Genomic DNA, 15,337 nt, shown 5'->3' on the forward strand with positions numbered 1-15,337 from the left:
ATAAGTGCATTAGTTTCTTAAGGTTAAAAATTCTTATATGTGTTGTCAATGGCTATTTATTTGCTGATCAGTGTTGTGCTCCTCCTCCAGTGGGCAGAGAGCTGGGTCTGAGAAAGGATAAGAGAAAGGTTCAATTTTGCCCCTCCTCTGTAGGATTTGTACCCTGGCGGGGGTTGCCCTAATTTTCTTTGAGCTTGAAACACAGTCTAATGAATTTAATCTGTGAAAGGGATCTGTAAGTTAGCATGGAGGGAACAGAAGCAGGGTAATATGGAGACAACTGATCAGGAAGTAGAGAGGAGAGAGGAATGGAGGAGAAGGGGTATAGGTGAAGACAGGCTTCAGTTTGACTTGTCTTGGTCATGCTCTTTATGAATGGCACCTGTCATCTCAGGATTCAGGGTTCTTCTTCCATAGAAGGCTTGACCTCCCAGGAGAGCATAGATGAACCACCTTGTCAGGAGGCCATGAAGTTGGACTCTGCTTCATTCCCTTTCTTCTCCCTAGGCCTACAGATTGTATTGAAGTCCATCATGAAGGCCATGGTGCCTCTGCTGCAGATTGGCCTTCTGCTCTTCTTTGCCATCCTCATGTTCGCCATCATTGGCTTGGAGTTCTACAGTGGCAAGTTACATAGAGCATGCTTCATGAACAATTCAGGTAAGGTCATTATTTTCTGTCTGTTTCCCTACTTCTTCTCCTCTTTGGTCATGAGAATAAATTCAGGGCATTTGGAGCCTTGCTGAAAAAGTACACTCTATTCCAACTCTAGAATTACAATCAGAAACTTCCTGGTCTATGGCCTTTTGATGTACAACCAGCTTAAAGGTCCGCTTGACAGTTACCTTACAAAACACGTAGCCTCGTTTGTAGTTTGAATGGGTTCAAATAGGTGGTCTCGGCTTTTCTATCCATGGTAGAGGGATTTTAGGATACATACCCAAGCCATCAGTCTGAAAATGCTCTGGAGAACAGAATCTTTGATCCACAGTCCGGTGGGACCCTAAAGACCAGAATCAGATGGGGTCCCAGTAGATCTGTAAAGAAAGCTTTCTTCTGTGCTCCATCTCACACATGTCCTGCCTCTCTGTGAAAGAACCGAGGGAGCCCTAGGGTTGGCTTGTCAACTGTGCCTTGGAAATGGGGGATCCACAGAACCCCACTTCTCATATGTTTGTGTTTTGTTGGTTCTTCACAAGCTAAACAGTGTACTATAGAAAGAAAGTCAGGGAGGGAGTTGGGGGGAATAAAGGTCAAATTAAAAAATCCTAAATAAGTACTGTGTTTTTAATGAAAATAATCTCCAAATGATTTTGATTTTTTACTTTGAGTTTAAAACCAAAACTATTTTCCTGAAAAGCAAAGGTAAATAGACTACAGCAGCCATGGGTTTATAGCAGTCCCCAAGAAACCCAGGGAGAACCAAGGTCCATCCTGATTCCTGGGGCTGGAAAACATTAAAATTGTGCCATTTCCTCAGGGTCTTCTGTGTGACCCAGCCCTGTGAATTTCTGTGGTAGTGCAGACCAAAGTAGAACCTGGTTGGGATCTGAAGAAACTCTGGGTTTTTTCCCAGAAGCATTTTGAGTTGCACAAGAGTGTGAACTGAGAGGTCTAGAGAGGTCAAGGTGGGATTGGGCCTGAGGCATGATGGGCAAGCTTCTGTCTATGGCTGGAGAATTGCTTGCTTGTGGCTTCCTAAGATCATTTCCAGTTCATGCTAAGCACCATATGATTTGTCTCCCACTCTCCAAATATATGTGCAGGTATTCTAGAGGGATTTGATCCTCCCCACCCATGTGGTGTGCAGGGCTGCCCAGCTGGTTACGAATGTAAGGACTGGATCGGCCCCAATGATGGGATCACCCAGTTTGACAACATCCTTTTTGCTGTGCTGACTGTCTTCCAATGCATCACAATGGAAGGATGGACCACTGTGCTGTACAATGTGAGTGAGCTGGTGGATGGGGGTGGGGATAGGGTGGAATCCTGGTGCTATTTGGTTCCTCTGGAACAGAAAAAAATGGGGGAAATTTGGAGTTGTCTATAGTCAACTTTAGAACTTAGCAAGGGCTAGTGGGGGTCCTGTCTCCCTTTGGTTTGGCTTTTAGCTGAGTGGAAGTATGCGTCTTTTTGCAACTAGAAGATTGCTTTCTGTCATTCTGCCAATGGGTGAATGAACAAGTTAAGTCAGATTACCTTGTTGTGAAAACTTTCGGAATCTCATGGTATGGTGGGGCATAGTGAGGTGTTCTAATAGGTGTAAGGTTCTCAGTTATTGTCCCCAAAGGGCTCACCATCAGTTTGGAAAGATGTTATAGTGGTTTTCAATCCCAGTGGCCCATTAGAGTCAGCTGGGAGCTTTAAATATTATACTGTCTGGGCTTCACTCCAGGCCAATTAAATAGGAATGTCTAGGGGTAAAGGGCTGTCATTGACATTTTTAAAGCTTTCCTAGCTGATTTTAATATGCAGCCACTGTCAAGAACTACTGCATTTCATGTCCAGAGAAAGCATGGTTAATTGTAAGACTCATTAGAATGCTCTCTGAAAATTCACATTACTAGGCTCCTGCCCTGGAGATTCTGACTTTGGGAAGCTCTGTATAATTGGTTCACTGTGCTTTTGATGGACCTCTTGGTTATTCACATGGTCAGACGCATTGGGAAGCTCTGAGCTGGTCTATGAGACACAGCTGTCCAGCTGCCTGGGAGGGATGCCGGGAAATCCAGCTAGGAGACAGAGGTTAGACAAAGTGACCATGGTGTCTCTTCTGCCTTTCAGAGTCTGATTTTAATAAGTTACCCAAGGTATGGTACAGAGTACAAGTTCAATAATGAACATTGGGAAAAGGTATATATATTCTTATGTTTATGAGATATAAGTGGGCAGAGTGAACAGAGCAACTTTGGAAGGTGCTTATGAAGGATGGTATCCTCTGTGCCTTTTCCTTCAGCCATTGTTGGTCAAGGCAGGTACATTTGGAGTGTTGATCCAGCTCATGCGCACTTCCTTCACTTGCCTTTATCTCAAGGTTCCCACTGTTCCCTTCTGTTCTTCTCTTCATTATTTTTTTAATCTGATACCACATGTACAAAACTTAGTTGGTCACAGTGTGACTTATATAGGAAGCAGCCATTGGCAGGATAAGGGAAAGGAACAGAGATGGTATGAGGCCTATACATGCAGGTACTTAGGAGCTGACGGACCAGTGAAGTCATCCCCCCTTGATCCTTAGGTTCCAATCTAGCTATGCTACCAGCTAAGGGTGTAGAATTTTTCTAGAACATGTTAGGTTATTTAGGCCTAGGATAGCAGTGCCCAGACTGAACATCTACAGACAAATTTGTCTTTGTCATTATCTCCTGAACTTTACAGTACAACTATTTACATAGCATTTGCATTGATATTAGGCATTTTAAGTAACAGACAAATTATTTAAAGCAATGGAAAGTTGGATACAGTTATATGCAAATACTGTGCCATATATGGGACTGGAGAAACCTCAGATTTTGGTATTCATGGGAGGTCCACACACCTATGTTCTATAGATACCAAGAAATGACTGAACTAATTTGAATCCATTCCCATGCAGTATGAGCAAGATACAACTGAGAAATTTAGCAAGAAAGAGTTGTAGGCTGTTGTGCTGAAGTTGCAGAGGGTAGGCTAGAGGTCTCCAGTACCAGGAGATGCTCAGCAAGATGATACTCTGGGATTCTTATTAGCTGTGGGAGGCAACAGGGAGCAGGAGACAAGCATGGTGAGGCCAGTCGCTTCTCAGTAGAGATATGAAGGTTGTCTTGAGGCAATGCCACTAAGATTAGCCAGGAACCTCAAGCCATTTAGAGCACTGGCCCTGTAGTGGCTGGTGTCACTTGTGGGGCTTTGAAAGTGATGAACTTCAATTAGATGTGTAGAGTCACCTAAGTGATGTGATAAATGCATGGAAAGCCCAAAAGGAAGAGGTGTTGCATTTGAGGATATAGGTGTGATCTGCCATTCCTCTGGCCAAGGATCAGGTGGTGCTGACACACGCAGGAGTGAGACAGAGGAACCACTCATCACTTTTGCATTGATTCATTTGTTCATCCATTATTTATTTCTACATGTGTTGACAGAGTAGCTATTCTGTATCAAGCACCGTGCTAAAGCACTACAAAGATAGCAGTTGGTGTGGGGGGAGCGGCATTGATCCCCGCTCTCATTATTCTCTCTTCAAGTTCCCATCTCTCCAGTTATCTGCCTGTTGTAGCAGTAGAGGCTACACGGAACAACAGTGATCTTGGCTCTCCTCTGCAATTTTGATCCATGAAAGAAGTAGGGAGGAAAAGAGGTCAATTGCAGATCCCCTGAAATCTTTCATCACAGCAGTTCCCAGGGCCACAGACTGTCACCCTCTCTGAAGTCCAACCTGTTAGTCATTGAACTGAAGTTACCTGCTGGCCTTGATGGTTGGGTCCAGGCATAGCAGAACCGGATGAACAATAGTTGGTGCCTCCAAAATAATCTTGGCTACCCACAGGCAGAAAGAACTCTGGGTACTCTGAAAAACATCACTTGCCCAAGCCCTGGAGCTAGGAGCAGGGCATGGAGCCAGGCATCACAGGCAGAAGTGATCGTCATACTGAGGTGGATAGCTACATCCTGATTCAGGAGAAGTAAAATGAAAATGGCATTCATTTTCAGTGAGCGGAACAAAGACAAAGTCAGGATTCTCTGAAAGACCCATCAAAACTGACCTCGTTTGGGCAAGGATCCGAGGTATGAAGCAAGACCAGATCAGGGCTGTGTAGAGGAGATGGGCACAACTTGCTGACTTGGGCCTCCTGCTATAGGGGCAGGCTTCATAAGACCAATGCTTTGGACCAACTCTTTGGAAACAGAACTGACTACGGTAAAATCACATCATACAGACTTGCTATTTGTTGAGATTTAACTATTTGTCTTTGAAAGAAAAGGGGGTTGGGGCAAGTAGATAAACTAACAGCTGAAATGGTGTAGACAAATGCATCTGCCAGTCATTTCTGAGTGTTTTTTTCTCCCTGACAGCCCCCCCCCCCCAGTGTCAGGGCCCCATGGAGACAAGCACCTAGAAGTAGCAGAAAAAAATCATACTTGAGAATTGCTTTTTTAATCTTGGCACACCAGTGAGGTTTTTGGGGTCTCTTCCTGCAGGTGTGTGAGTGAGGAGTTACTTACAAGAGCATGCGTCACTCAAGGCAGCTATGCCACTGAGAACCCCACCCCAGCACGGGTGACAGTTCATGGAAACTACATACCTCAAACTCTCTGACCAACTTGCAGACAGTGGATGGTGTCCTCTTTCTAGCAGTTGTTAATGAGTTTATAGCTTCAGAGAGGAAACTTGTAGATCATCTAAGTTTTGCTTATTTGTGAATGTTTTGATCCCTGACCTCTCTCAAGATTTTTTTTTTCATGTGATTTAAACTGAGACTTTGTGATGACAAAATGATATGCACACACATGCAATTTATACACCATAGAATTAACTATGAATAATGAATCAACTTACTGTCATAAATACAAGTATGCATGTCTTGACATTTTATACAGGAACCACTATCTCCAGTAAAATGCCGACATTAAGATTCTGATTTCCCTTCTATATTGGTCAGGGTTCTCTAGAGGAACAGAACTGATGGAATGAATATATATGAAGGGGTTTTGTTAGAATGGCTTATAGGCTGTGGTTCAGCTAGTCCAACAATGGCTGTCTACCAATGGAAAATCCAAGAATCTAGTAGTTGTTCAGTCCACAAAGCTGGATGTCTCAGCTGGTCTTCTGTATATTCTGGAATCCCAAAGAAGTTGGCTTTAGTACCAGTAAAGGAATGGACTTGCTAGCAAGAGTGAAGGCAAGCAGAAGAGCAAAAGCTTTCTTCTTCCTTGTCCTTTATATACACTGCCACCAGAAGGCATGGCTCAGGTTAAAGGTGAATCTTCCTACATCAAAAAGTCTGGATTAAAGGTAGGTCTTCCTGCTTCAAATAATTTAATTAAGAAAAACCCCTAAACAGGTGTATCCATCTGGTTGGTTTTAGTTAATTCCATGAGTAGTCGAGTTGACAACCAAGAATAGTCATCACAACTTCCTGCTTTCTCATTCTGAGATAGTTCAACTCACCTAACTGACGTTTCCTCAGACAGAGCACTAAGAGAAGGGAGCCTATATCTACCACTGTCCCTCATTTTCAATGTTTGTAACAAGTATGCAAGACTAATTGGCCCTCGTTACACCCAGGCTAGTAAGAGAGCCATTGTTATATACTACAAAAAAAAAGTCCTCAAGCATGAGGACTTAGCTCAACCATTTAATCTGAAGTGTTGTTCCAGTTTCCTCTCTATTATGGTGATAAACATCATGACCAAAAGGGTGTCATTTAGGGTAAGGATTCATTTGGCTTATACTTCCAGGTCATAGTCCATCATTGAGAGAGGTTGGGGCAATAACTCGAGCAGGAACTTGAAGTAGAAGGCTTTTTCTGGCTTGCTTACAGACCATTGCTTGACTAGCTTCCTTATATGGCCCAGGACCAACTTCCAAGGGAATGGTGCTGTCCCATGTGGATTGGTCCCTCCTATACAATTAATTATAAAGACAATCTCCCACAGACATGCCTACAGGCCAACCTGATCTGGGCAATCCTGCAATTGAGACTCCCATCTCAGATGACTCTGGGCCGTGTCAAATTTTGATTACAACCAAGTAGGAAAGATGAAAAGGTTTTTGTCCCTTTCTGCTCTACAGACTCTGATGACCTTCTATCACTCTGTCTTGACTACTCTTAGCTTCTTGTGTGTGTGGCTTCTCTCATCATGCTACACTTTAAGGGGATAATTCAGGGTCTCATTGCCAGGGCTACACACAGTTTCCCAGGCTTAGTTTAGTCTCTACCAAAATTTCAACTCTCCTTGGTCAAATTCCAACTGTATTCTTGGCTTCTCTTCCCCCTGTGGTAAAAAGAATACAAAACAGTTCAGTTTTGCTGGCTGCTCCTACCTGTTTGGACTATAGCTCCCAAAGGTCTCCTCAACTCACAAACTCCCTGGCACCTACTAATTTAATTGATTTTATTTATCCTAAACTTGATAGCTGTTCCTTTTCTAGAACGGCATGTTCTTTCTCCGATCAGTTCAGTTCACTCAGCAAATGTTCCTTTGGCTTGAGTATTAACTTTGAATCCTCTTCACTGGGGCTAGATGTGGCCAGGAGAATCAACTTTCTCCTGATTTGGACCTGAGCTCCCTTTCTCTTTGTCATTCTTGTTTTATGTTGTTTACTGATTTTGTTGGTGGTTTTCTTGCTTTAGGACTAATACTCTGACTGTCGAGGTTCTTGGACCTCATCTGCAGTTATCCAAGTCTCTGCTATCCGTGTCTAGGTTTTCTGTTTGTTTGTTTTGCATGTCTGTAGCTGCATTTACCTCTTTCCTCATTTGCTGTCGATACAAATGTGGATGTGGAGCTGTGCTGTTTTTCCAGATTTGTTATTTGCCTGTCTCTACCTGGGATGCTCTGAGCCACTGTGGTGGAAAAAAGTCTTTGAAGATTTTACTGGCTTTTTTGGCAAAAAGAGGCAACTTGTAGTCTGGGTGCTTTTGAGAGCCATCTTCACTCCCCAGACTTGAAGCTGGTAAGCTGGGAATGAGTTAGTGGTTTTCTTTCTTGGTTTTTCTATGTCCCACATAGCTGGGGCAGTATTGCAAAGACCCTGAGATGGGTATGTGCCAGTTACATTTTCAGAACAGCACAGTGAGTGGCAGGTAATGCCAGGGGAAGGAGGAGAGTAGAGCAGGAGCCAGATCATGTGGATCTGGTGACCATTTTAAAAGCTTTGAGATGGAAAGTAATGTGGTTAGTGGTATTGGAGGACAGAAATGGAATGGCCTATGTCACAATCTAAAGATCCAGATTCTTTGCTTAGAACAGACACTAAAGGAGCAAGTCTGTAAGTAGGAAGATGAGCTTGGAGGTCAGTGAAATGATCCAAGGCAGCAGGGTTGGGGTTCCCATCCGTGAGGCAACATTGTATGAGGTGAAAGGTGGATGGTTCTGAGTGTGTGGGTAAGGTTGCCATGGTGTTCTCTGATTGGTTTGTTGTAAGAGTGAGAGAAGGCAGAGGACTGAAGTTACCAGCAGGGGTAGATGGTGGTTTTAATAAAGATAAAGAATTGAGTTTAGGCACATTAAACTTGCCATGCTTATTTGATGTGCTGGGAAGACTATGAAGTTGAATAAATAGTTTCAGCAAAGGAGCTTTTTCAGGACATGTCCTTGGGAGGTTTTCAGCGTACGGACAGTAGTTGAAGTTATAAGACCATAAAGGAAGTGAGTATAGAGAACAGGGGAGATTCTTTCACTGAGCTCCAAAGGTAAGGTGTTGAGCAGATAGAATCACAACCAAAAAGTGACTAAGAAGGAGCAGGATGAAAGTGTGATGTTGTGAGGCCAATGGAAGAGGGTGCTTCAAGGAGCAGGATGGAGAGGATGGACAGTCAGCTCTTTGAAACTCATTCCCCTGTTGCGTCATCATCATGTGAAACAGATGCTGGCCTGCATTACATTGTGAATAATTTCTTAGAGACTTATATGTTACATCTGCAGTTTCTCTTTAACTCACATTCTTATTTCCTCTTTCAAAAATGCTTTGCTCATTTGAGTTTAATGCTTCCAGTGGATCAAATAAGATGTGGGTTGGAAATGAAGCATCTTAAGGCAGAAACAGTTGAGGGAGTATGGAGAGCTTAAGGGAGGGGGGCTGGTTCACTGGCAGATGAAGTATTGGTTGGAAGACTTTACAAATTCTCTTCCAATTTCTTCTACTTTCCTTCTCAGTGAAGTAGAAACTGAGGTCATCAGCTGTGGGGACGAGGAGGAAGATGTTGGAGGTTTGAGGAGAAGATGTAAATTCGCTTTCTGAAAGAGTGACGAGTAAATGGGGTTGGGAAATGGCCTGAATTCCTTGCAGTATTGAGGACCCCCTTGGCATCAGTGGTGATGAAGTTCATGGGAGACTAGTGAGCAGCATGGAGTGTTGTCTATAAAGACCATAGTCACTTAGTTGCAGATGGTGGTAGCTAGAGATCTGGCTTTTTCCAAAGTAATTTTGCCACACGAGTTCACTCAGTGAGAGAGGGCTGGGAGTGTGCTTGGAGCTTGGCAGTGGAATCTGGGCAAGGTAAAAAGAAAAGAAGGAGAGGAGAAATCGTCAATGGAGAGTAGGGAGAAAATGGCCCTTTAAGTCTTAAAAAAAAAAAAAAAAAAAAGAAGAAGTAGTAAGTGGGTTTTGAAACTGAGAGTTCTGATTTGTAACTGGGTGTCTTTCCCGTCCTCAGTAGGGTGAACATGCACGTTTATGGTATGCTGCCTGTGTACAGAGGGGCCATGATTGCAGTCACCCTGCACATCATCTAAGCCAGAAGTTCTCTACCTGTGGGTTGCAATCCCTTTGGGATTGATTGACCCTCTCACAGGGGTGCCTAAGACCATCAGAAAACACAGATAGTTACAATATGAGTCATAACAGCAGCAAAATTATGGTTATGAAGTAGCAATGCAAATAATTTTATGGCTGGGGATCACCACAACATGAGGAACTGTATTAAAGGGTTGCAGCATTAGGAAGGTTGAGAACCACAGCTAAGCACCTCAGTAACTCAATTCCAGTGAGCCCAGGTCTGCTTCTGCTAAATTCCAAAGGTTTTCTTCAGAACATTTAGGGACAAAGCCCTCAGGCAAGCTCCAGCTACCTGCCTCACTAGCATTATATACCTGAATCTAATTCCCCCCTCAACTGAATTTTTTTAATTTATTAACTTATTTATTTTTGAGGTCATAGAGGTGGTATATGTGCACATAGTGTGTGGGGTCTAGATGTTGACATGGGGTGTCTTCCTCAATTGTTCTCTGTCTTAATTTTGAGATAGGCTCTCTCACTCTTTATGGAACTCAACCATTAGACTGGCTGGTCAGCAAGACAGGGTTCCTCCTGTCTATGCCTCCCCAGTGTTGGCATTATAGATAGACGCTGCCACACTTGGCTTTGATGTGGGTGCTGGGTATTAAACTCTAGTTCTCATGCTTACACAGCAAGCAGAGTACAGACAGAACCATCTTTCCAGCCCCCAATTTTAGGTTTTTAATTAGCACACAAATGGCATTTCCACACATACTTACTTAGCTTTGGTTAATACCTCCCCTCCATCCTTCCCTTCTCCCTCCCCCCTTCTTCTTCTCTCCTCTTCTCTATCTATCTCCCTCTACTCTATCTCCACCTGTTCTCTACCATATGACCCAGATAGACCACTCCCAGACATATGCCCAAAGGATTCACAGAGATGTTTGCACATTCACATTTACTTCCACTCTGTTCACAAAAGCAAGGAGATGGAAACGGCCTGGTTTGTCCATCAACCCATGAATGGAAAATGAAGATACAGTGCATACACACAATGGGATTTTTATCCATCCGGGGAGAAAAACAAAATCATGGAACATATAGGAAAACAGGTAGAACTTGGAAATGTTATACTAAGTGAGATAACTCAGACTTAAAAGGACAAATACTGTATGTTCTCTCTCATTTGTAGATCCTAGCTTCTGATTTTGATATATGTATATGTATGTATGAGTAACGGGAAGAAGCTAAGAAGGTAGAAATGGGCGCTGAGAGGGGGAACAAGAGGCTTTAAGGATGGGAGAGCAGGCTGGAAAACTAGTAAACACATGTAGGATTTAGGAGTGGAAAGAGGGCTTCTGGGGGTGGAAGGAAGCTCAAATCATTTTGACTGTTTTTCAAAATCCTGAAGCACTGTGGCAGCCTGTTCTCTCGGCTGGTCACGTGCCCTCTCCGGAAGCCCTGCCGTGCACCCTGCTGGAATCACTGGCTTGTAGCATTTCATTCTCAGGCTCCTTGTATGGGAGAAACAGGTTTTCTTTCCTCCTCAGACTTGTCATGTTCCCATTCATAGATGCCTCCGCCTTGAAATCATTCCTACTCTCTGTAGCTCCATCTTGCTTTCTTAATAATTTGTCAAGCTAGGGATGCCATCATTTGGGGGATGTGTGCCAAATGTGCGCTGTTTGCCTCCTGATCCGGTGCCTGAATTTCACACCATGCACCAGGCTGGTCTCCCAGTCCTTTGTGTGCACAGGGCCATTAGGCTGGCTCGGGGTTTCTTTGCCTGCTTTTAGCCACTCTAATACACAGTTTAATATCTAATCCATGCCTCAGGTTCCTGATCTGTCACACCACCATAGGCTATGATCTCCCTGTTTGGAGACAATACCAAGCTTTAGGTGTCCCCAGGCCTTAGGGACAGAAATGAACTGGAGGTGGTGAGTGGTGACTCAACAGCCATTTCAGGTACTTCTCACTGAATCACTCTGGAATCAAATGCTTCCAGAATCCCAGCCGGGCAGGCATGGCATAGCAACAGTTCTCAGCCCATTGGGAAAGCCAAGAGCTCTCTAATTTTTCCTCAATTGATCATTCACTTGAAAAAAAAATATTGAGCAATGCTTTTCAGACCCCCTCCAGCTGTGGCCCATTTTAAAGTCATCCAGGAGCAGCCTCTGTAACGTCAGATCACAGGGTCCTGCCCTGACCCAATATTACATAGTCCCCAGAGGTAGGATGAAGGAGTCCATTTTTAACAAGCTCCCTCAGGATTCTGAGGTCACGTCCTAAAGTCTGAGAACCCCTGTTCTACATGACTGTAATTGCCAAGCACTGGGGGAGGAGATAGCCAGAAGGAAGACACACTTTGCCTCCAGCCTGCACTTCCCACCAGGTGGGTTTCCATGGTTTTATATATTGTCCACTACTTGCTCTTATACAGTGATTGACACAGAATGGCCTCTGCTTGTAACTTACTGACTTGAGCCCTAAAGAGTGCCAAGTCTTGTGAAGGGGGATACTCATTTCCTTGTAACCATAAAAGGCAAAGGGAATATCATAAATGCCTGGGAGAGAGGTACTCAGAGCTCTATGGGAGGACCAGGGTGTGTGACTAACACAAAGGGGGTTTCCAGAATACCTGGGTAGACCTGGCCTGTTTAATGTGAGGGCCAGGGAACAAGGGGATCTGGTGATAGTGAGTTCCATACAGGCTGTAGGACAAAGGGGACAGGGCTCTTGACATTCTGTAGGGGGACATCATTTGTCTAATATGCCCTGGGATGCATATATTTATTTGTATTGTTTTAAAGGAATAACTTGAAAGCAACTTTACAAGGTTGGTGGTTGTGGGGGGAGGGGCTGGAAGTTCTACCTTTCAGCTGTGTGAGTCTCCTTACATATTACATGTTACAATTAGACATCCGCTTTGTTCTCAGTTCCAGCCCGTGCCCCCTCTTGTCTCCATCCCTCAGGCTGATTTCACCTGAGGCTCTCCCAACGACAAGGTGGGGTTGGACAGGTGCTTCTTCTTTCTCAGGTTCTAGGGAACCCACTTGACTTTTGGTAAGTTCCTGAGAACTTCTTCCCATTGTCTGTGAACAAAAGTGATCAGGATGTTCTGCACACGTATAGAGGCAGAGAACTGAATTAACTACAAGGAAAGGATTTTGTGAAAAAGATCATTGAGAACAGTTTGGTTGGCTATCTGTGTAGAATACGTCCGATGGTCTAAGAACTCACCATAGTCAAGAGAAAGAGAGGAAGCCTTAATTATAAACCTGGCCCCAGAGGACCAAGGAGGCCTTCAGCCATTCCTGGGTCCTGTCTACTTTGAAAGGAAAGACCAAGGCAAGAACCTTCCATACTTTCATTGAGTAGTCTTCCTCAGCAGGAACAGGCAAGACTCATCCCAGCAGCCTCTGGGGGTGGAAAGAGGATGTTTCTATTACCTGTAGCACTTTCCCCATCTCTTGTTCCTCTCTCTCCTCCATTCATCACCAAAATATTGGTCCTTGTCCTAGACCAGGGGCTTACCCACTGAGATCCATGGATGATCTTTGGTAGCCCCTATAAAATTATTTTTAAATTATTTTAGTGTATATTAATTGACAAAGTAGTGAGGTTCATTATGACATTTCCTACACATATATAATATATTTGGGTTTTGTATTTCTTTTGAGATCTTTCTTCCTGAGAATTCATACAAGTATATAATAAAATATGATTACATATATCCCGATTTTCCCTCTTCAACCCCTCCTCACGTCCCTTTTAGGGACATGGGATCCCATCAGTGGCTACATCCTCAAGAAAGAATGATGCTTTCTCACCTAGAAGGCATCACTTGCCAATAGCTCCTAAGCAATGGGTGGAGCCTGGAGATCATCTCTACCATCTGTGCTGGAATTCTGCCTGGCTCGTTCTTGTGTGAAGGTCTTGCACAGGTAACCACAGTTGCTGTGAGTCCGTGAGTGTGATAGCCGTGGCAGCTCCAGAAGACATCATTTCACAGTACTGCTTCCCATATTTTGACTCTTAAATTCTTTCTGTCTCCTTTTCCCAAATATGCCCTGAGCTTTGGTGAGATAAGTATGCATAGGCTTAATATAGGTGTCCTATTCAGGCCGAGCATGCAGTCTCTTAGTCTCAGCATTTTGACCAATTGTGACCTCTATTGTCTTTTAGTTATCATACATCCTTGAATCAAGTCCATTGCTTATAAGATCTATCAAAATTTCCCCCTCCCTCACCTGATGCCTTTCTACTCAGACAGGGTCTAGTCAGTTGGGGTCCCAGACTGACCAGCTTGGCTACCACTCAGGCCCATAGTTGGGCCTTAGGTTGACCCACCCTAGTATCTACCCTATCTCAGACCTGCAGGAGCTTGTGAAGGGACTGGTCCTGTGAAATGACACCCACAAAATCTCCATGAGTTGGAATGGCCACAGGATATCCCAGAGGAGTTGCGGTGAGGATCCAGTCATGATGGAATATCAGAACCAGAGACCTTGAACCAGATGAGTGGGTCAGGCCAGTAAAGCTGATGGGACAAAGGGGTATATAATATGGTACACTGAAGCCTCCAATGCCACCAGGATGAATAAAAAGGTGTTGGAGAGGCAGGAAAGAAAGAAAGAGATTTTTCTGTTGTTGTTGTGGGTTTTGTTTGGTTTGGGTTTTGGGGTTTTTTGTTTGTTTTTGCTTTTGTTTACTTGCTTGCTTACTTTGTTTTGGTTTCTTTTGTGGGTGTGTGTGGCAGGGATGAGAGGAAGATATGGGGGGACCAGGAGGTGAGCAGAATAGGAGTGCATGATGTGAAACTCCCAAAGAGTCACTAATTAAATTAAACTAAAGAAGTTAATTTTAAATAAAAATCTTATAATGACATTTTAGGGGAGGAGGAAAGGGCATTCCATTCTGGGTGTTACATCTCATGTATTCTAAATTCTAAAATCTTTAACTATGAAGAGCAACACTGTAGAGTGGAGGAAGTAGAAACTTTAAGAAAAAACTAATTTAAAAACTGCATGTGATCAGTGTGCTGGAGACCACATTTCACACTTTGGAGCTACCTGCGGGGAACTGGCTTAATTTGTTTTTGGTGCAGACTATGGAGTAAAGCTCTCTCTGCCATCATCTCTGCACTCACTTGAACTTCATGTAAATGTGCTATTGATTTAGAGAGCTGTCATTCTGTATTAGTTCATCATCATAAAAATAATCAAACCTGAACTTGTGTGCCTATCTAAAGTGGTGTGAGCGAGCCCACCATTACTTTTCTATGTGAGTCAAGATTTTTTTTTCAATAGTGTGAAGAAAAATAAAATGCAGAAAACAGCCAGATGCCAAGGCTAATCCAAGACAGCAGTAGTCATCTATTAGTTATGTTTCTGATTGTTATCTTCCCAGAAACAACCTCACTTTTTAAGTAACATTAAATAAATATTCTATACTGTGGATCTATTTTTATGAAATGTATATAATGCATTTACTCCTTTAAGATGTCTGCCTTTGTGAGTTTTATATACTGAGATTATAATGATGATTTTGTTAAAAGTGACTTCTGATCCTAAAAGTGGAATAACAGAGTAGTTAAGGGTCCTGGTCCCATCTTCACTCCCTTTGTAACTCAGGAAATGGTGAAATGTTGTGCTTTGGCTTTATCTAGAAAGTGAGAATTATTGTGATTCTCCCCTTGTAGAATTGTGTGATGATTAAGTGAGATAATATGAATGTTGCTTTTTGCACATCCTGACTCATAATAGCACCATAGCGTCTGATATTATTAAATATTTTTTTTAAACACCATGTAGAGTAGACAAGCAAAACATCTTCTTCCCAGCCTTCCTTACACACTTTCTGGTCTTCACAGGCTGTTACCATCTCTGAGTCTTGCTACGTTGTACCTTCCAT

General features: G+C 43.3%; 1 protein-coding gene across 1 annotated transcript in view; it reads left to right on the forward strand.

The window, feature by feature from the left end:
- Positions 1-15,337, forward strand: part of Cacna1e (calcium voltage-gated channel subunit alpha1 E) — a 472,757-nt gene that overhangs the window by 248,579 nt on the left and 208,841 nt on the right. The window contains 2 exon segments of the mRNA XM_036202180.1: positions 508-660; positions 1,767-1,948. Coding sequence (XP_036058073.1) covers positions 508-660; positions 1,767-1,948 — 335 coding nt within the window.

Source organism: Onychomys torridus, chromosome 11 (genome assembly GCF_903995425.1).
Source record: "Onychomys torridus chromosome 11, mOncTor1.1, whole genome shotgun sequence".
NCBI lineage: Eukaryota > Metazoa > Chordata > Mammalia > Rodentia > Cricetidae > Onychomys > Onychomys torridus.